The sequence below is a fragment of the Trachemys scripta genome, chromosome 4 (assembly GCF_013100865.1).
Source record: "Trachemys scripta elegans isolate TJP31775 chromosome 4, CAS_Tse_1.0, whole genome shotgun sequence".
NCBI classification, from domain to species: domain Eukaryota; kingdom Metazoa; phylum Chordata; order Testudines; family Emydidae; genus Trachemys; species Trachemys scripta.
Window position 1 is genome coordinate 128,755,825 of NC_048301.1, and position 17,170 is coordinate 128,772,994.

The window sequence follows — 17,170 nt, forward strand, 5'->3', positions numbered from 1 at the left end:
ATTTTCCACTTGGGAAAGAAGTTAGTTTGAGTTGGGGCAGAAAAATGAGGACTAACTTCAGGTTTATTTAGCTTTAAGTTTTTGGAATGAAACTCAAAAGAAATTAAATGAGGTACTTTTATGATGGATTGAACTGCTAGAGAACCAGCCTTTAGCCTATTCAGCCAGTCTTTCTATCATAGCCTGCTCCGAAGTGGATTTAAAATCTTTGAGGGAGAAGGGAAGGAGAAACCTCTAACATTGTGTGTTGAGCTTCCTCCAATGCTTTTGCAACCCCTTAAAAATACAAAGATGCGTTGGCTGGTGGCATTAGGCTGAGCATAAGGAAAGAACTTGGTGGCCTGTGCATCTAAGTACAGAAAAATACATCAAAGGAAAAAAAATTGGAGTTCTTTGATTTTTAGTACAGTTCAATACAGTGTCGAACACAGTGCATCATACATCTGACGCCCCTCGCTGGAAAGTTCTGTAAAAGTTAAAGGACTGGTATCCAGAATGGGAGGTTTTGTTTTGTTTTTCCTACAAATGTGTGGGAATTCATTCCTTAGACATGGGAGGGGCAGTAGTTCTGGCTGGAGCTGGATAGTGTATGCAGGTTCTGTGCAAGCTCCTGCCCCCACCGCTCTGGTACTGCCTCTTCCCCCCCCACCCCCTTGCCCTGCCCCCACACAGGCACTCACCTGTTGTCCAGAAACGGGACCCAGCACACACAGAAGATGACGGTGACGGGCACTAGGACCCAGGAGGTAGCGTCCTGGAGCTGCCTGCCAGCCTCGCCCAGGAAAGGGACAGAGGGGAGCCTCTTCCCTCCCTGGCAGCTAAGCAGAGCTCCGGAGAAATCAGGCTGGGGGGAGCTGCGGGGGAGGGGGCAATGCCTGCTCAAACGACACCCACGACTGGCACGGGTTCCCGTGATAACCGGATTTGTAGTGTCCGGTCACCAGTGTTAACTGGATCCCTGGCAGTGTGTTACTGCAGCGGGGCAACGCAGCAGGCGGCAGTCTGAGCTCCTTCCTAGCCAAGGGGGCTGCTTTGCCTTTCCTGATGGCAGGAGCACTCCCGCCTCACCCGGCCTTGGCCGCACCCCCTGCCTGACCAGTAGGGCCTAAAAAGAGCAGGGTCTAAGGCTGTAGCCTTATTAGCCTGTGGGTTAATCCGGCCCTGGTGGCTGGAACATAGAATCATAGAATATCAGGGTTGGAAGGGACCTCAAGAGGTCATCTAGTCCAACCCCCTGCTCAAAGCAGGAAAACCCCATGCAGACAGACTCATTGTGACCAGGCCTTGCAAGCTCGGCTTCTGCTAGCAGAAAGCGGGGGTGGAATATGCAAAGTGCTGAGCACGGCATAGTTAGGCAAAGGGATTAGCTACACACAACCGGGCCCCCCACCTGCGGGGTTTGAAGCTGTAAAGCAGCCGGAGATGCAGTTTGTTGTAGCCCTGATGCTCTATCTCGTGCAGTTGTGCATGCCAGCCGGACTCCATTCCCTAAGGATCTGGGGTAAGGCACTGCAGGACCAGGCCCCACAGTATCGTCTTCCACAGTAATTCGAGGCCACCGGGTCAGGCCGGAGTCTGTGTGCCAGGGCAGTTACGTCAGGGGCCCAGCTCAGTCAGGTTGTGTATCTCCTAAGTAGATCAGGGTTGAAATCCCTGGTCTCCGAGGCTGAGCAATGTGGGGCTGGAGTGCCCAGAATAGCTTGCCCAGCCCCCTGCTGCCCTCTCATGGCATCAGCCCACCAAAATGGGGGGAGGGAGGGCTCATGTGGGTGGAATCATTAGTGCTGACTACCCAGCAATGCTGAGGGCTTTGTCAGCAGGTAGCCAAGCTAGAAGGAAGCCAGCTTGGCTGCAGCCACACCTCCACTTGCACTGTGGGCATATGGGGATGGGGGTGTGGTGTTCTGTGAGGCCAGAGAGGGTGAGGCGTAACTGACCCAAAGAGATCCTAGGCCTGGTTTGCCTCTTGCACGGGTTTCATGCTGGTGGAACTCCATTGAGTGTCAGTGCTTTATTCGGTGTGAGTCAATGGGGAGGCAGATCGGACTCTCAGTCGCACCGCGGTAAACTCCGGGAAATTATGAGCCTGATGCAGGAGCTCAGACAACATGTTCAGAATGGGCTCTCTGGCCTTGAAATCTACGCAGCCAGCCTGTGCCGCTTTAGCTTCCCGGCTAGTGCTGCTCCAGCACGTATCCCTCACAGGCGTGTACAGCCTGTGCTGCTGCTGCTGTTATTGGAGCGAGCAAGGTGAAGGCTAGTCTGGTACTACGCATGCTGCAATCACGCCTCGGATCGCAGTGGAGACAAACACACAGCGACCTCTTCCCTGCGAATGGCCCGGCTTCTATAGCTGATCGTATATCAGACTTCAGCTCCCTTCTCTTTCCATCCCAGCCTGGGTGGCCCCCACCGTGCCCTGCTCCAGCTTTCGTTCAGCACAGAGAGGTGCCATTGAAACTCTGTGCTGTGCACATGCACACTCGCACCCACTAACTGTATACGCACACACGCTGTCCGTCTGTGTGCGTCTCTCTCTGGGCACGGCACACATGCGTTTTACACTCGCTCATCCAGAGTCGCAGCGGTATATTGTGTGATCCATCAAGCTCCCTTGGCCCCTGTTTGAATGAATTACTGTGACAGCTGCTGCATTCTGTAGAACCTCCCAGGAGGCCTGGCTGCCTGGCCATGAGCCCCTGAAATCCTATTACCGAGTTTCAAGAGAAATAAAAAGTTAATCGTCTCTGTGGCTCTCCGCGGCCGCCGAAGCACTACGCAGACCTGCCTGCGCTGAAGGCTGGGCCGCTGCAGTGCTGGTGGGTGCCAGAGAAAATGAATTTGATCAGCTAATCAACTTCATCGAAATAAGCGAATGTTGTGAGGCTGCCCCAGGATTCTCTGGGACAGATTAACAGGCAAGCCGGAGCAGGGATTCCCCAGCCGAACAGGGTCAAATCTGTGGCTGGTCACGTCTTGCATTTAAAATCCACCCGGTGTGTGTGCGGCCTGTGCTGGAGTGGAAGAACATCTGGACAAGGAGCAGAAAGCGCTCCAGCTTTGCACCTGCCAATAAGGTGACTTTGTGCTCCAGGTCTGGGGCCCAGCCTCGCTTCCCCGTGAGCCAGAGCCCCGCCGGCCGCTTGCCATGCCCCTTCAGTCGGAGATCCTGCGTGAGGTGTGGACCTCAGACAGGTGAGTGTTCGGTTCCTTCTGCCCCGGCTGCTCTCACACATTTGACATGGTCCTGGTTGTAGGGGGAAGGTGGGGGTGGGAGGGGTTAGTTTTGTCTGAAGATCAGGCTCCAAGGTCACAGTGGAATATTGCAACCTGGGTTTCTAGCCTTGGAACTTCTCCACCTCTGAGCAGTCAGGGAGCATTGCCTCGAGCAAACACAGACGTCTCCCTCATGTAGACTCTACCCCTGACTTGGAGGAACGTTGCTCTCCAGGAAACCAGTCTCTCCATGTTCATTCAGGGCCTCATCCAAAGCTTATGGAAGACGAGAAAGGCTTTCCCATGGACCCCAATGGGAGCCTACCTTTTAGGGTTCCCCCACGGTCTATCTCAGTCTTGCCCTGGGGAGATCACATCCCACTTTCTCCTGTGGGGAGGGATACTCTGCAATCATCAGTCAGCAGACCTAGAGGTGGCCAGCGAGGGAAATTTCCATTCTGTGGGAAATTTCAAGATTTTGGGGGGAGGGGCTATTCATTTGGAATCGGAAGAACAAGATGCAATTGGCCAGAGAATGAAAATTCTAAAACACGTCCATTCAGGGCCATCAGAAAGTTTGTTTTCAATCATGTCAGAACATGATGCTGTATGATATAGATATAAATATCACATTACCATTCATATTCGAATTTACGAGTCTGAACGGAATTAATTGAAATGATGCCGTTGACACAAAATGTGTTTTATCGACTTTGTGCCCGTCGAAATTTTCATTGAAATCAAAACAGGAAAGGTTTTGGTTTTGACTAAACTTGCCCTGTTCCTAACGGAAACCCTCCCGTCGGAAAACTTCCACCAGCTGTTAGCAGGCAGAGTCTGTTGAACAAAGAGTGAAGAACGGGGATTTCTCGGGGGGGCGGGGGAGAGCTGCTCCGGGGGTCTCCTGCTTGGGAGGGGTCTGGCGGGGCTGGCTGCATGGAAACACTGTGCCAAGGTATCTTTGTCATCAGGCTCATCTACCAGAGAGGCTGGCTGTATCTGGGAGCACGGAGCTATTACCCGAGCCCCTACGCACCCCAACGTACACCCTCAGAGTCACTGGCATGCTCTGGACGTGTGCTTTGCTGCTGCCTTAGCCAGCGTATTCCTTGGACTCCTATATGTCCCCCAGGAAACGCTGCAGCAGAACACTGGGCATTTCAGATGGCTGCTCCGATGGACTGCAGACGTCTGAGTTAGACGAGAGGCCTGCAGAATTTTCTTGGGCCAGCTGATGGCTTTTTAGTCCGATCCAAAACGAGCAGCAATCTGTGAGAATGCAAACAGATGCTTGCTCCAAAACCCAGGAGGGAGTGAAGCTAGTAATCTGACATTCACCATCTCGATTAGCCACAATGGGCCAGAAAGGACCAAGGGTTGGCTATCGCCTGCCGTGTCAGAGACCCGAACATCTGTTCCTGGGCCGGCGATGACCGAGATTTTTTTCAGGGATCAGCAACACCCCCTCTGGCATTGCCAGGCTCTGAAAGGGGATCTGTCCATCCTTGGCTGGAAGGATCGTCACAATTCAAAAAGGATGTTGACAGATTCGGGGGGGTGGGAAAACTACGAGAATTACTGAGCTCTGGAAAACCTGCCTTTGCAGCGAGACTAAAGAAGCTCAATCCATTTAGCTTAACAAAGTGATAGGTTCAGAGGTGACCTGATCACTGTCTGTAAGTACCTAACGGGAGAGAAGCTTTCTAAATCTCACAGACACCGATCCAATGGCCAGAAGTTGAAGCTAGACAAATTCAGATTAGAAATGAGGTGAAATTTGTATCTATGTATTGATTATTTTACCAGTGAGGTAATTAACCCCTGGACTATCTTACTTGGGGATGGGACGGGGTGTTTAAAGCCAGGCTGGGTGTCTCTTTCTAAAAGATCTGCTCTGGCTCAACCAGCACTCGTGGGCTTGATGCAGGAATCAGTCACTCGGTGAAATCCTCTGCCTGGGTTAGGCAGGAGGTCAGACTGGTTGATCCCTTCTGGTCTGAAAATGCACGAAAACATGCTGCCAAGGGTTCCTCTGCCTGACCACTGGCCGCAAGCCTGCCAAAGGATCCCTCCCCCCAACAGCCATTTGTGTGTGTAAAAATTAGTATTTAACAACAAACATTGCTAGCTACATTGACAGGCTGCAATGCCATCTGCTGGAATGAGAGGGTCACCTCTCCAGAGGACAGTGGCAATTTCTGCTCAGAGATGTTTTACCAATGGTGCCGTGGCAGCCTGAGCACTGCTGGCATGTCCCATCTGCCATCGCCCACCCCACTCCGCAGCTCCAGCTCTGAGCAGCATTAGGACTTTCTGGGCTAAACTAGAAGCAGAATCTCCCTCCCTCCCCCTGAGAGCCTTAACAGTTGATGCAGTTGTTCTGGGTGTCCCGAAACTACCTTGTTGCGCAGCTGGGTTTGCTAGGGGTCTGTTTGCTGGTTCTTCGATTGTAAATGCTCCCAAATTCTCTGTTCCCGTGACAAACAGCCACAAGTCCTGGGAGCAGCCAGAAAAACAGCAAGGATGGGAATGGAAATTGAGACCCGTGGGAAATAAAGGGGATAGGAAACAGCATGTGGCAACTTGGAAGGGCACACAGGGTGCCTCTGTGGATTGTCCATCTCCTGCTCAGAGATCCTGTGTTAGTGACCTGTAATACACCAGTCTACAGAATGCCCTCTTGGTACAGAGTTGTATTCCCTCTAGCCCCAGAAGAAAGAAGTGGGCAGGGAGCGTATGGGGGAGTGGGAGCAGGCAGTGGGTTCTCTCTCTCTCCGCTGGGATTGATGTAAACCCAAGGGTCAAAGTTTGTTTGTTTCCCTCTCCACGATTTTCTAACGGGACTGGTGACTTCGGCTGCTTCCACTGTTGGGAGCCCAGCTTGAGGCATGCTGTATGAGACAGCACTGAGCATCCATCCACTGACAATCAAGCCCCTTTAAGAAGTGCTTAATTTGTAATGAAAGCAGTGCCAGGGCTCAAGCAATTTTTTTACATCCATAACTGATGCAGCAAGCCCAGCGGCGCCAGGGCTCGGAACTGCCAGGCCCAGCGGCGCCGGGGCTATGACCAGCCAAGCCCTGACACAAATTAAGCACGGCCTTTAAGGCCACTCCAGGCGGGCCCTTGAAAACGGAGCCACGCAAAGTCACCGTTGCTTTTGGAAACGCAGGCCTTCATCTCATTGCACTGTTTTTCCCCCCCACAGTGTGAATGAGGAACCCGGGAGCCCTCAAAAGCAGAAACTTAACAAGCAGGTAAGAAAATCTTCCCACTCTTCTCCTGCCTAACGCTAAGCCCCTATACATCTGCCTGCCTTCGGTTTTCCTGTGGCTCCTATCACAGCAGTATCTCACGCAGTTTCGGAGAGTAGCTGTTGAGAATGTAGGAGATTCAGACTTGCCGTCTGCTTCGGGTATCGATGTGTGTTTGTGTTCCTGGACTGAGCCTGGTGGCAGGGCTGGGAAGATAATTATGACTGTGAAGCTGCTTCACAGAGATGGGCTAGACTGTGGGTATGGGTTGTGAGCCCAGAACTGAGGGACTCTCCAGTCTCTTGTGCTCAGATAAAGCAGTTGTGTTTGTATATGAGGCTCTTAGAACGAACGGTGAGTTCTGGGAATGACACGCTGCCCTCTCTGGAGTCCGTACTAGGGGTTCTACCCAAACACCCATGCAGAGTGTGGCCCCAGCTGATTCCCCTACCCCACCCGCAGCCAAGACTTTGGCTAAATTCTGGTCCAGCTCTGAACTTGAGGCCTGAGCGGGCCCGTGTAAACAGGGGTTCAAATGGTTCCAGTGGAACCAGGCATGTACAGAACCCCATGATTTGTTTTGTTTTTTTGCTCTTTCCTTCCAACAAGAGCCCCAAATGGACCATTCCGAGCCCTCTTTAATGCTTTGCAGATTTCATTGCCCTCCACACTAAAGCAGGGCAACGGATTACCGAGGTTATTTTAGAGAAGCTGAAAAAAGATGGTTTAGATATGGCTGATTGCTGGGGCCAAAGCTATGGCAGAGCTCACGTGGCTTCAGCATACAACGGTGTTTAAAATGGAATGCAGCAGGGAAATCAGTCCACGTCTTTCATCCCACATGCTGCCCGCTCACTGAATCTTGGTCAGCAGGTGTTCCCCAAGTTGTCCCATTTTTGTGGAATCGTTCCAAGATTTTAGACCCTGTTTGCCACTTCTGTTCATCACAGGGAAGTGTTGAAAAAGCATCTTAGCATTATATTAAAGTGCCAAAGCACAACCAGATAGTCAGCAAGGATCAGGGTGGCCTGTCTGCTACAAGATCAGGTCGAGGGTGTTCTCGCCACTTTAGATGAGAACAACGCTGGTTACAATCTTATGGCAGAACTTAAGTCGGAAGCTGATTGCTTACAAACCACCATTGCAGAGTTTTGGTTTCTTGTCGTGGCTGAGATGTGGTTTGCTGTCTTACCAAAAATTAACATTGTGAGCAAAAATGGTAGAGTCCAGACCTTGTCGTGCGAATGACTTGTGGTTTACTTGGTGGCCTTCGCGATGCTTTATTGGAATTAAGGTCTTCTGGGTTTGTTACGTGTAAGGATGGAAGCATGTAGTTCAAAGGGAAAGGTGAGGAAAGTAATGCCAGGCAAACTTGCAAAGGACGAAAGCTCATCCAATCCCAAAACAGTTTTTGGATGTGAGGTTTGCTCCTGTCTTACACGCAGTATTAACCCAATTGGACGCTAGGAGGCCAAAGTACAATGGAGGTGGAGAAGTATGAGCAAGAAACTGGGACGTCTCAGCAGTGAAGTCCTAGAAAGGCACGCTTAAAACATAGCAAGCAGCTACCCTGAGATTTAAACTCTGAGGTTTGAGAACGAGATTGAGCACTTCACCGGGTGTCACCAGCAAGTTTTTATGGATGATTTGGAAATGAAAATGCCCATTGATCTCCTTAGCTACATTTGCAAAAGGTCTTTAGATGCGAGTTTCCCTAACACAGAAACAGCACCGCGTGCATTTTGCTGTCTTCCCGGAACCGTGGCTACTAAAGAAGGGAGTTTCAGCAAGCTAAAATTAATCGAGACCTATCTAAAAATGTCCATGTGGCGGGAAAGGTAAGGGTCAGTAGGGAAAATACTCCCCTTTGTTACACAAGAGCCACTTTTATAAACCCAAATATTTGGGTTGTTTTATATGTTTATAGTGTGAGCCGGAGATGTTCTCTAAGGTTAAAGATCAGGACCAGGAGTCAAGATGGAGTTCTAGCCCCAGCTCTGACACCGATGCGGTGCATAGCCTGAGGCAAGTCACATATACATGACTCCTCAATGGGTAGAACGGTTTCTGATCCCTGGCAGCAGCAGCTGGCAGCCCCATTCCGGTGCTTACGGGTCTGTCAGTATTTCTGTGACGATACGCTCCTCTCTCCAGCGGTTCGTAACAGTTGGTTTACAGCTGAAACTTGACCTGGAAGGTCTTATTCCATGAAGGTAATTGTGTTTTGCCTACCAAAATCTCCTCTTCTGTTTAAACTGTATGCCATGGTCGATAGAGCAAAGACGGACAGGGAGCTGCTTTTCTCATTAGGATCTGACTGTGATCTTCCAATTTTCATCCAGACGGAGCTTGAAGAGTTTCTATCAAAATCTTTTTAAACAAGTGTATTGCATATGTATTCACTCTCTGGAATGAAAACTCCGAGCAAAGGCCTTATCTTCTCAGTAGTCTGGATAATATCGTCCTCATCACTAGCGCTACAGAACTAGTTGGAGCATGAATTACTTTGCACATCCTGCAAGGGCAACCACCTCTGGGGTGCAACACATCTGCTGTTTAACAGCACACAGCAACAACAACACATGGCAGTTTGGGGAAGGAGAAACCGGTAGCCCGTTGAAGCTGCAGGGGAAAGTAGGGAGGCAGATGTAATCTGCCAGGGCAGTGGAGGTCACACCCCTTCTCTTGCAAAATGTCCCAGGAGGTGGTTAATTAGCGCAATATGGCGCTATTTCATTGAAGTGACTCAGACCTACTCTGTTTCCTGTTTCGTTTCGGTATCAATTTATAATTAGCCCCAGCCCACGCAGCAGCCCAGAATGAAACCACTGGAGTGCAGCTTGTAGGTGGGGACATGAAAGGTGATTTGATCTAATGGTGAATATTCCAGCAATCCAGTGAGAGGCTGCAGCTGGGTATTACTTACATCACCTTGCACCAGGCTGCGGGCTCTAAATCAGCACCTACTTCCCAAATGTTTATTATCTAGCTAATTGCCAAGCCATGTGGTCTGTATCTGATGAATCCTCATTATTTATAGCCCTGGCTCAATGGGATTAGGTGCGGTACATCTAATCCATCTACTTCCTGTGCTCTGGCTCTGGGTGACCTCAATCCCAGAGGAACTGGTTCTCACAAGCTATTTCTGGACACCTTGCAGTTACCGAAATCTCTTTACCTGCCACCACTTTTCCAGAGGACCCCAATCGTCTTTAGCACAGGCTCCTCCTGTCACTCCCTGGCTGCGAAGCAAGATGCCTCCTTCACAGTCTCCGCCGTAGATGAACGTGGGAGCCTGGGAGAATGGGAGACATGATCCTGGCCAACCCATGCAGAGCAGTGCTTTGCTGTTTTAGAGGAGGGGTGTGAATTGGCCAGCGGGCATGATGGCTCCCGATTCTTCAGCCCTCCATTGCCCCATCAGGACTTTCTTGGCTCTTTCCCCTTCTAGCATCTTCCTGTTTGAAAAAGAAATGCTCCTATCCCAGCTGCTGCCCCTAGCCCCAATACTAATGTTCCAGAGGGGATACCATGTGCACCCCTGCTGCTCACACAGCCCTAGCCCTGTCTCCTCCCGAGAGGTGGCCTCCCATGCTCACCTGTAACACCCACATGGTGGCCGTGTTCATTACAATACATGGAACACACCTCAGAAAGCATCCTGGTCTAGTGAATGGCTGAAACATCCTTCCCAGGGAAGTTATCCCTTCTCTGCCAGGGGTTGTGTAGGTGAAAGAGCTTTATTAGGCGAGGCTGAGGATGCATTCCGATTTCCTTCTCTCCTGACTTGAATAGAGCCTTGGCAGGACCAGCTACAGTACCTTACCACCTGGTACCATACCACCTACAGACCTCCCTGAATGCAGATGGAACCTGAGTACACCATGCTCTGTATCCTCTAGCTAGTGATCTCGCCACTTCCCATCCCCTGGCTGTTTACCAACTGCCTTTTCTCTTTTTCTCCCCTTTGCTTCCGTTCATTGGGCCACTTGGTGGTAAGTCATTCTGCTTTACAAACCATTGATTCAAAACTGTTATTTTAGAGGCAGGTAAGAACCAGCCCACAGATCCAGATGCCCCCCCCTTCCTCCTCCAGATTCAGGTCTGTTCCAGTGCCAGCACCATCCTACTGTCTAGCAGGTTGGGCTGAAACCCCGGATCAAACCCACCTGAGCTTCGGGGACGTTCTGATCCAGGTCCAAACTTTGCAGCTTGGGCCAACCTCTGTTGTTGTTTAAATTCAGTGACACCTTGGTGAATGGCAGCAAAGATTATCCAGGGGGCAGAGGGAATGTTTGATGAAGAAAGGCCTGAATTTGGACCCACCTGGCCAGCCAACAGGTATGCAGATACCTAGGCCCAGAGCTTAGCAGGCTTCAAAGGAGGACTGGATAGTTATATGGGTAATGAGGCTATTTAGATTTAGAATAGTTTTGGAATGGCTATCAACCCTCCTGCTTCAGGGCCCAGGCCAACCTCTAACCATTGGGGTCAGGAGGAAACTTCCCCTAGGGGCAGGTTATCCCATAACTGCCCACTTTAGAATTTCTTGCTCCTGTCTCTGACGCAGCTAGTGCTGGCCAGTGTTGGAGCCAAGATCCTGAGCTAGATGGTCTGATCAAGTCAGGTAGTTCCTATATTCTTAAGGACCCACATGTTGAAGCAGAAGAAGATAGAAGCCCACCTGCTCTGAGACCTGGGTGACATGAGATTAGATTAGATATCCAGAGAGCCTCCTTCCCTGAGAAAAAAGCTCGCTGAACTGTCAACTAACCTGCAAGAATTTGAAAAAACGTGAAGAGCTCTGTGTAAGCTTAAAAGCTTGTCTCTCTCACCAACAGAAGTTGGTCCAATCAAAGATACCACCTCCCCCACCTTGTCTCTCCCATGTCCTGTTAGGACCAACATGGTTACAACAACACTGCACAGAACAAATCTGCAAAGAATTGTAGAAGCTGAGAATTTAAGGCAAGAATGGAAATTACCTCAAAGCTCCCAACATCTCTGCCTCCATGGTGGGAGAGGTGGGGCTGTCCTTCTGTGAAATAGAGACTCAATTCGCTTGACGGGCCAAAGGGGTTTTCCATCCAAAATTTGTTTCTATGGTTTTTAAAATGTTGTGCCCTTGATAGCGGTAACACAAATGTAGACACTGTCACTACAAACCCATAGCTTAGTTGCAGGGAGCAGAAGAGAACATGAGCCAGGATTCCTGGGTTCTGTTCTTGAATCTACCATGTGCTGAAAGAACATAAGAATGGCCATACCGGGTCAGACCAAAGGTCCATCTAGCCCATATCCTGTCTTCCCACAGTGGCCAGTGCCAGGTGCCCCAGAGGGAATGAACAGAACAGGTAATCATCAAGTGATCCATTCCCTGTCACCCATTCCCAGCTTCTGGCAAACAGAGGCTAGGGACACCATCCCTGCCCATCCTGGCTAATAGCCATTGATGGACCTATCTTCCATGAATCTATCTAGTTCTTTTTTGAACCCTGTTATAGTCTTGGCCTTCACAACATTCTCTGGCAAGGAGTTCCACAGGTTGACTGTGCATTGTGTGAAGAAATACTTCCTTTTATTTGTTTTAAACCTGCTACCTATTAATTTCATTTGCTGGCCCTTAGTTCTTGTGATATGAGAAGGAGTAAGTAACACGTCCTTATTTACTTTCCCCACACCAGTTATGATTTTATAGACCTCTGTCAGATCCACCCATAGTCGAATCTTTTCGAAGCTGAAAAGTCCGTCTTATTAATCTCTCCTCATATGGAAGCCATTCCATCCCCCTAAACATTTTTGTTGCCCTTTTTCAATTCCAATGTATTTTTTATTAAGATGGGGCGACCACATCTGAGGCTCATTAACACTTCATTTAATCACATTTGTGAAGTAATGCCTGCGTTAGAAGGGGAAGCTGTTTGTAAAGAGCTCAGAGATCCTCAGAGTGGGCAAAGAAGGGCAGGAAGCTATTAGTGTTGTGATAACCAGATGAGCAAAGAAACAACAGGCCTGTGATTAGAACAAAAGCCAGAATATTCCTTTCTCCAAAGAGTCCTTCCCTGGCAATCAAGCCCTGTTGGTTCCCAAAAACTAAATTTGTGCCACTGGAGGGGTGCACAGACACACATATAGTCTGTGCTTCACACACCAGTATTATTTTGCTAGCAGGTGCAGTGCAGAGGCAGGAACTGGCCTGGCTTTGGGGCAACACTGGTTTTGTTTTGTTCTGGGAACGCACCCAGATACTACTGTGATGGACGCAATACAGACTCTGACATGAGTAAGTGTCTCTCAGCCGCCCCTCCCTGCTCTGTCATTGTGTTGAGTTAGAGACGGGCCTGAGCTTTTACATCCAGAGTCAGGCTTCCCCAGGAGCTGAGCGAGCTGAGTTTAGGCTTGGACCCGTTTCTATGCCGTCCTCTCTCGGCGAGGGAGAGAGCCCTCGCTAGCGACTGGACACAAGGCAGATTCTACCCTCAAAAGCTTTCAGCTGCTGGGCTGAGTTTCAGCGCTGACACGGGGACTTAAACACACAGCTCCTGTTCATTTCAATGGTACATAAGAACAAACATAAGAATGGCCAGAGTGGGTCAGACCAAAGGTCCATCCAGCCCAGTATCCTGTCTACCGACAGTGACCAATGCCAGGTGCCCCAGAGGGAGTGAACCTAACAGGTAATGATCAAGTGAGCTCTCTCCTGCCGTCCATCTCCACCCTCTGACAAACAGAGGCTAGGGACACCATTCCTTACCCATCCTGGCTAATAGCCATTAATGGACTTAACCTCCATGAATTTGGCTAAACCTCCTAGTCCCCTTCACCTTTATTTTAAAGCATAGGTATTGCCAGCCCTGCAGACTGAAACCCTCCCTTTATCCCCTGAGTAGACACAGCACAGGTCCCAGAGTTGTGAATTTCTACCACCAAGGTGCGTCTGTGCGCCTGGAGGGACTGCAGAGGGGAGCATTATCTCCAGGAGCCAGGGCCAGCTGCTGGGTGTTGAGCCGTGGAAACCTGCTGTGAGAGCTCCAATTCCTTTCACACACCTGTTTCCTTATCACTCCCACTCCTCTCTGCACCTTTAATGAACCCCCCCCCCCGCCCCAGCCTCTGTTGCTCTTGTCTCTGGGGATTGGCTAGTCACATGGATACCAAGAATATGCAGCGTTACAGCTTATCCCACGCTACTTGGCACTGGTGAGGCCTCAGCTGGAGTCCTGGGTCCGGTTCTGGGTGCCACACTTCAGGGAAGATGTGGACAAATTGGAGCGAGTCCAGAGGAGAGCAACAAAACGGACAAAAGGTTTAGAAAACCTGACCTGTGAGGAAAGGTTAAAAAGTGGGCACGTTTAGTCCTGAGAAAAGAAGACGGGTGGGGGGGGGGGAGGAACCTGGTAACAGTCTTCAAATATGCGAAGGGCTGTTATAAATAGGATGGGGAGCAATTGTTCTCCACATCCACCGAAGATAGAACAAGAAGTAACGGGCTTAATCTGCAACAAGGGAGATTAGCTATTAGAAAAGCTTGCTAACTGGCAGGGTAGTTTAAGCTCTGAAATAGGCTTCCAAGGGGGGTTGTGGAATCCCTGTCATTGGACGTTTCTAAGAACAGGTTGGACAAACCCCTGTCAGGGCTGGTCTAGGTTTACTTGGTCCTATCTCAGCGCAGTGGGCTGGACTAGGCCTCTCGAGGTCCCTTCCAGCCCTGCATTTCAATGTTTCTGGAAGGGATATTCAACGTCATGCTTTAGAGGTGCCAACCTCTTAGAGACCAGGATGAGACCAATGCTGGGGGCATGTTATCCCACCTCAGCCTCCTGCAGGGTTCTTACATCTTCCGCCAAACAGCCAGTTCCAACCATTGTCGGAGACATGATACTGAGCTATATGGACCTCTGGTCTGCCCAGCCTGGCAGTTCTGGAGTTGAGTAGAGAGACGTTTCACCTGTAGCCAAGTCCCATCCGTTGGCTTAATTCTTCACTCTTTCCCCATAAGAACAAACGGCCATACTGGGTCAGACCAAAGGTCCATCTAGCCCAGTGTCCTGTTTTCTGACAGTGGCCAATGCCAGGTGCCCTGGAGGGAATGAACAGAACAGGGAATCATCAAGTGACCCATCCCCTGTCGCCCATTCCCAGCTTCTGGCAAACAGAGGCTAAGGACACCATTCCTGCCCATCCTGGCTAATTGATGGACCTATCCTCCGTGAACGTATCTAGTTCTTTTTTGAACCCTGTTATAGTCTTGGCCTTCACCACATCACAAATTGTTTGGCCCATCCCGCGAAGGTATAGCCCACGTCCTCCTGGCCCTGGCTCTGACCCCATTACCACCACTTTTACACTGAGGCAACTCCCTCGGCTCCAGGGAATCTCTCATGACTTACACCAGCGTGAGTGGGAAGGCTGCGGTGCTCCCTTTCGTATTTACTCTGGGCATTTCACCAGCTAGTGACACTATGTGATCACTAAACCCTAGAGACTGACCTGCATTAACTCTCCAGAAGATCAAGTCATTAGCGCTCTGGGCTCTTGGCCAGCAGCCCCTCGTCACTCTCCTCTGACCTCTGTATCATATTGGCTCTGGGCAGGGGCTTGACATGTAATGAGATTCATGTTGTGTTGGGGAGATCGCTCCAACGTGCTGGTTCTGGGGCTGGAGGCAGTTATTCTTACTGCCAGTTGGCCTGCTCCTGTAACTGATGGATGCTGCCTTCTCAGGAATTCCATTCTCCAGCAGAAAAGATTTTTTGGGAAACTCCGACCTGATGACTTTGGAAGAAGTATAATCCACACCGCCCTCTACGCACAAGAAAGACTTGCGGGCAAAGTACAAAGTTCATCGGGAGGATGGCTTCTTAGGAATTTTGCTTCAAAAAACAATGTTGGCAGGAGAAACTTTCAGAAGAATGTGGCCCAATCTGATTTTTCTTTTGTTCTTTGAAGCTGTTTCCCTGAGGCACAAGGAATTCTTGGAAGGATATTGTTGGATTGTTTAAAAAACAACCACCACCCATCCACAACAACAACAAAACTGCAGCTGGAGCAGGTTGAGCAAGACAACGAAAGAGCACAGAGGTGGATGGTTTCTGCCAGTCCAAATCATGGCAGTTTGGTAGTGAACCAGAGGGTTCAGTGGTGTTGTAACCAAGTGGCTGGTTGTGAAATCAGTTAATGGCTCTGTTTGGCTCTAGTGGATGGGTTTCTAAACAGACATCACCCCCTCAGTTGGCACTAACTGTCCATCTCAACACAGAGGTAAAAGTCTGGAACCGGAGCGCCCATCCAAGCCTAGGAATGGTTTCTGGAGATCCCAGTTGGGATGGCGTGAAGGCAGCATGCGCGGCTGCTGACCGCACAGATTGTGGTCTGTAGCAGGATATCGGTCAGTCTCTAGGACTGGCCATCTCTCCCCTTATGTCAGCAGAAAATCCACGACCAAAAGCAGTGACCCACGGTGCAGTTCCAGCCCCATCCGTAGGGCAGCCTATGAAACAATACAGGGAAAAGAACATAATAAAGAGGCCTGGTTTGAGTTTTGGGCGATTGTGCCTCTCTCTGACCACCATCCCCGGCTGGGAAAGGCTTGCCTGGCTCCTGGCTCCCTGCATGTCCCAACATCAGCCTGCGGACAGAATGACTGTGAAGGAAAGATCCAGGTGTTAATGTTTAGCTCTTAAAGGAACATTGTCAGATTAAACATCCAATTAAAAAAAAAAAAAAAAAAAAAGCAGAGGGGTCCAGACCTGTGTTTCTTTTAACCCCTGATATGGTTTAAAATGGGGGGAAATTTTAAAAATCTAATTCTCTTATTTGGTGGTGGTGGTTTCCTTTTTGACATTTCAGATCAGATCATTTCATTCTGGCTCCCAGGCACTAGCACAACGGGGCACTGTTTGGGTTGTAGATGGTGCAGGAGCACGTTGAAAAGAAATCCACGTTATTATACAACGAGATTTTTCATTTTGTTAAGAAAGGGGGGAACGGTAAAAAAAAAAAAGGAGAAATCAGTGTATTAAGATTAAGTTTTATTGTCTTATTTTCCCCAACAAAACTTTAAATTTTGGACCAGCCTGGCAATGTCTTTTTAAAATGGTGAGGGGAAAATGTTACTGCTGAATAGAGGACTTGAGAACGGGAGAAAGCTATTGGGGGTGATTCTGATCTCATTCACACTGCTTTTACATCAGTGTAACTCCATTTACTTCAGCAGAGTTACTCCTGATTTACATTTGGCTGGGTGAAATGGGAATCAGGCTCTAGGTGCTGAAGGAGGGACCCACTAAGGAGAAACTGCTTTTTTCAAGCAGCGAGGGGGATGTCTAGGTTAGGGATTTCTTCCCCTAGCCAGCTAGGTCCCTTCTCTGCATGCGCTGTTAGCCCCCTCCACCTGCCCCTTCATCCCTGGCCCTCCCCTTTGCCAGTGCTTCACTGGAGCATTTCTTTAAAATCTCTGCTTAGCCAGTGGGCGAGTGTGTCTGGTTTTGAGTGTGTCAGGGTGCATCATTCTTCTCGTCCTCACCTGGCAGCTCTGTTCCCTCCTAGATCTCTCGCCTCAGTTTCCCCTCCTTGCACGTCCATTCTCTCCTGACTGCTCCATGCCTGTGCCCACTCCAGCCTCTGTCTGTTCTGCCCACTGTGGCCTTCTTGCTTCCTCCTATCCCCCCCCCCCCCCCCCCCCCCCCCCCCCCCCCCCC

General features: G+C 49.9%; 1 protein-coding gene across 1 annotated transcript in view; it reads left to right on the forward strand.

Moving 5' to 3' along the window:
• The first annotated feature begins 731 nt into the window (after positions 1-731).
• TULP1 (TUB like protein 1) overlaps positions 732-17,170 on the forward strand; it is a 34,377-nt gene continuing 17,938 nt past the window's right edge. The window contains exons 1-2 of the mRNA XM_034767475.1: positions 732-3,195; positions 6,425-6,473. Coding sequence (XP_034623366.1) covers positions 3,149-3,195; positions 6,425-6,473 — 96 coding nt within the window. The 5' untranslated portion in view covers positions 732-3,148. The remainder of the gene's footprint in view (positions 3,196-6,424; positions 6,474-17,170) is intronic.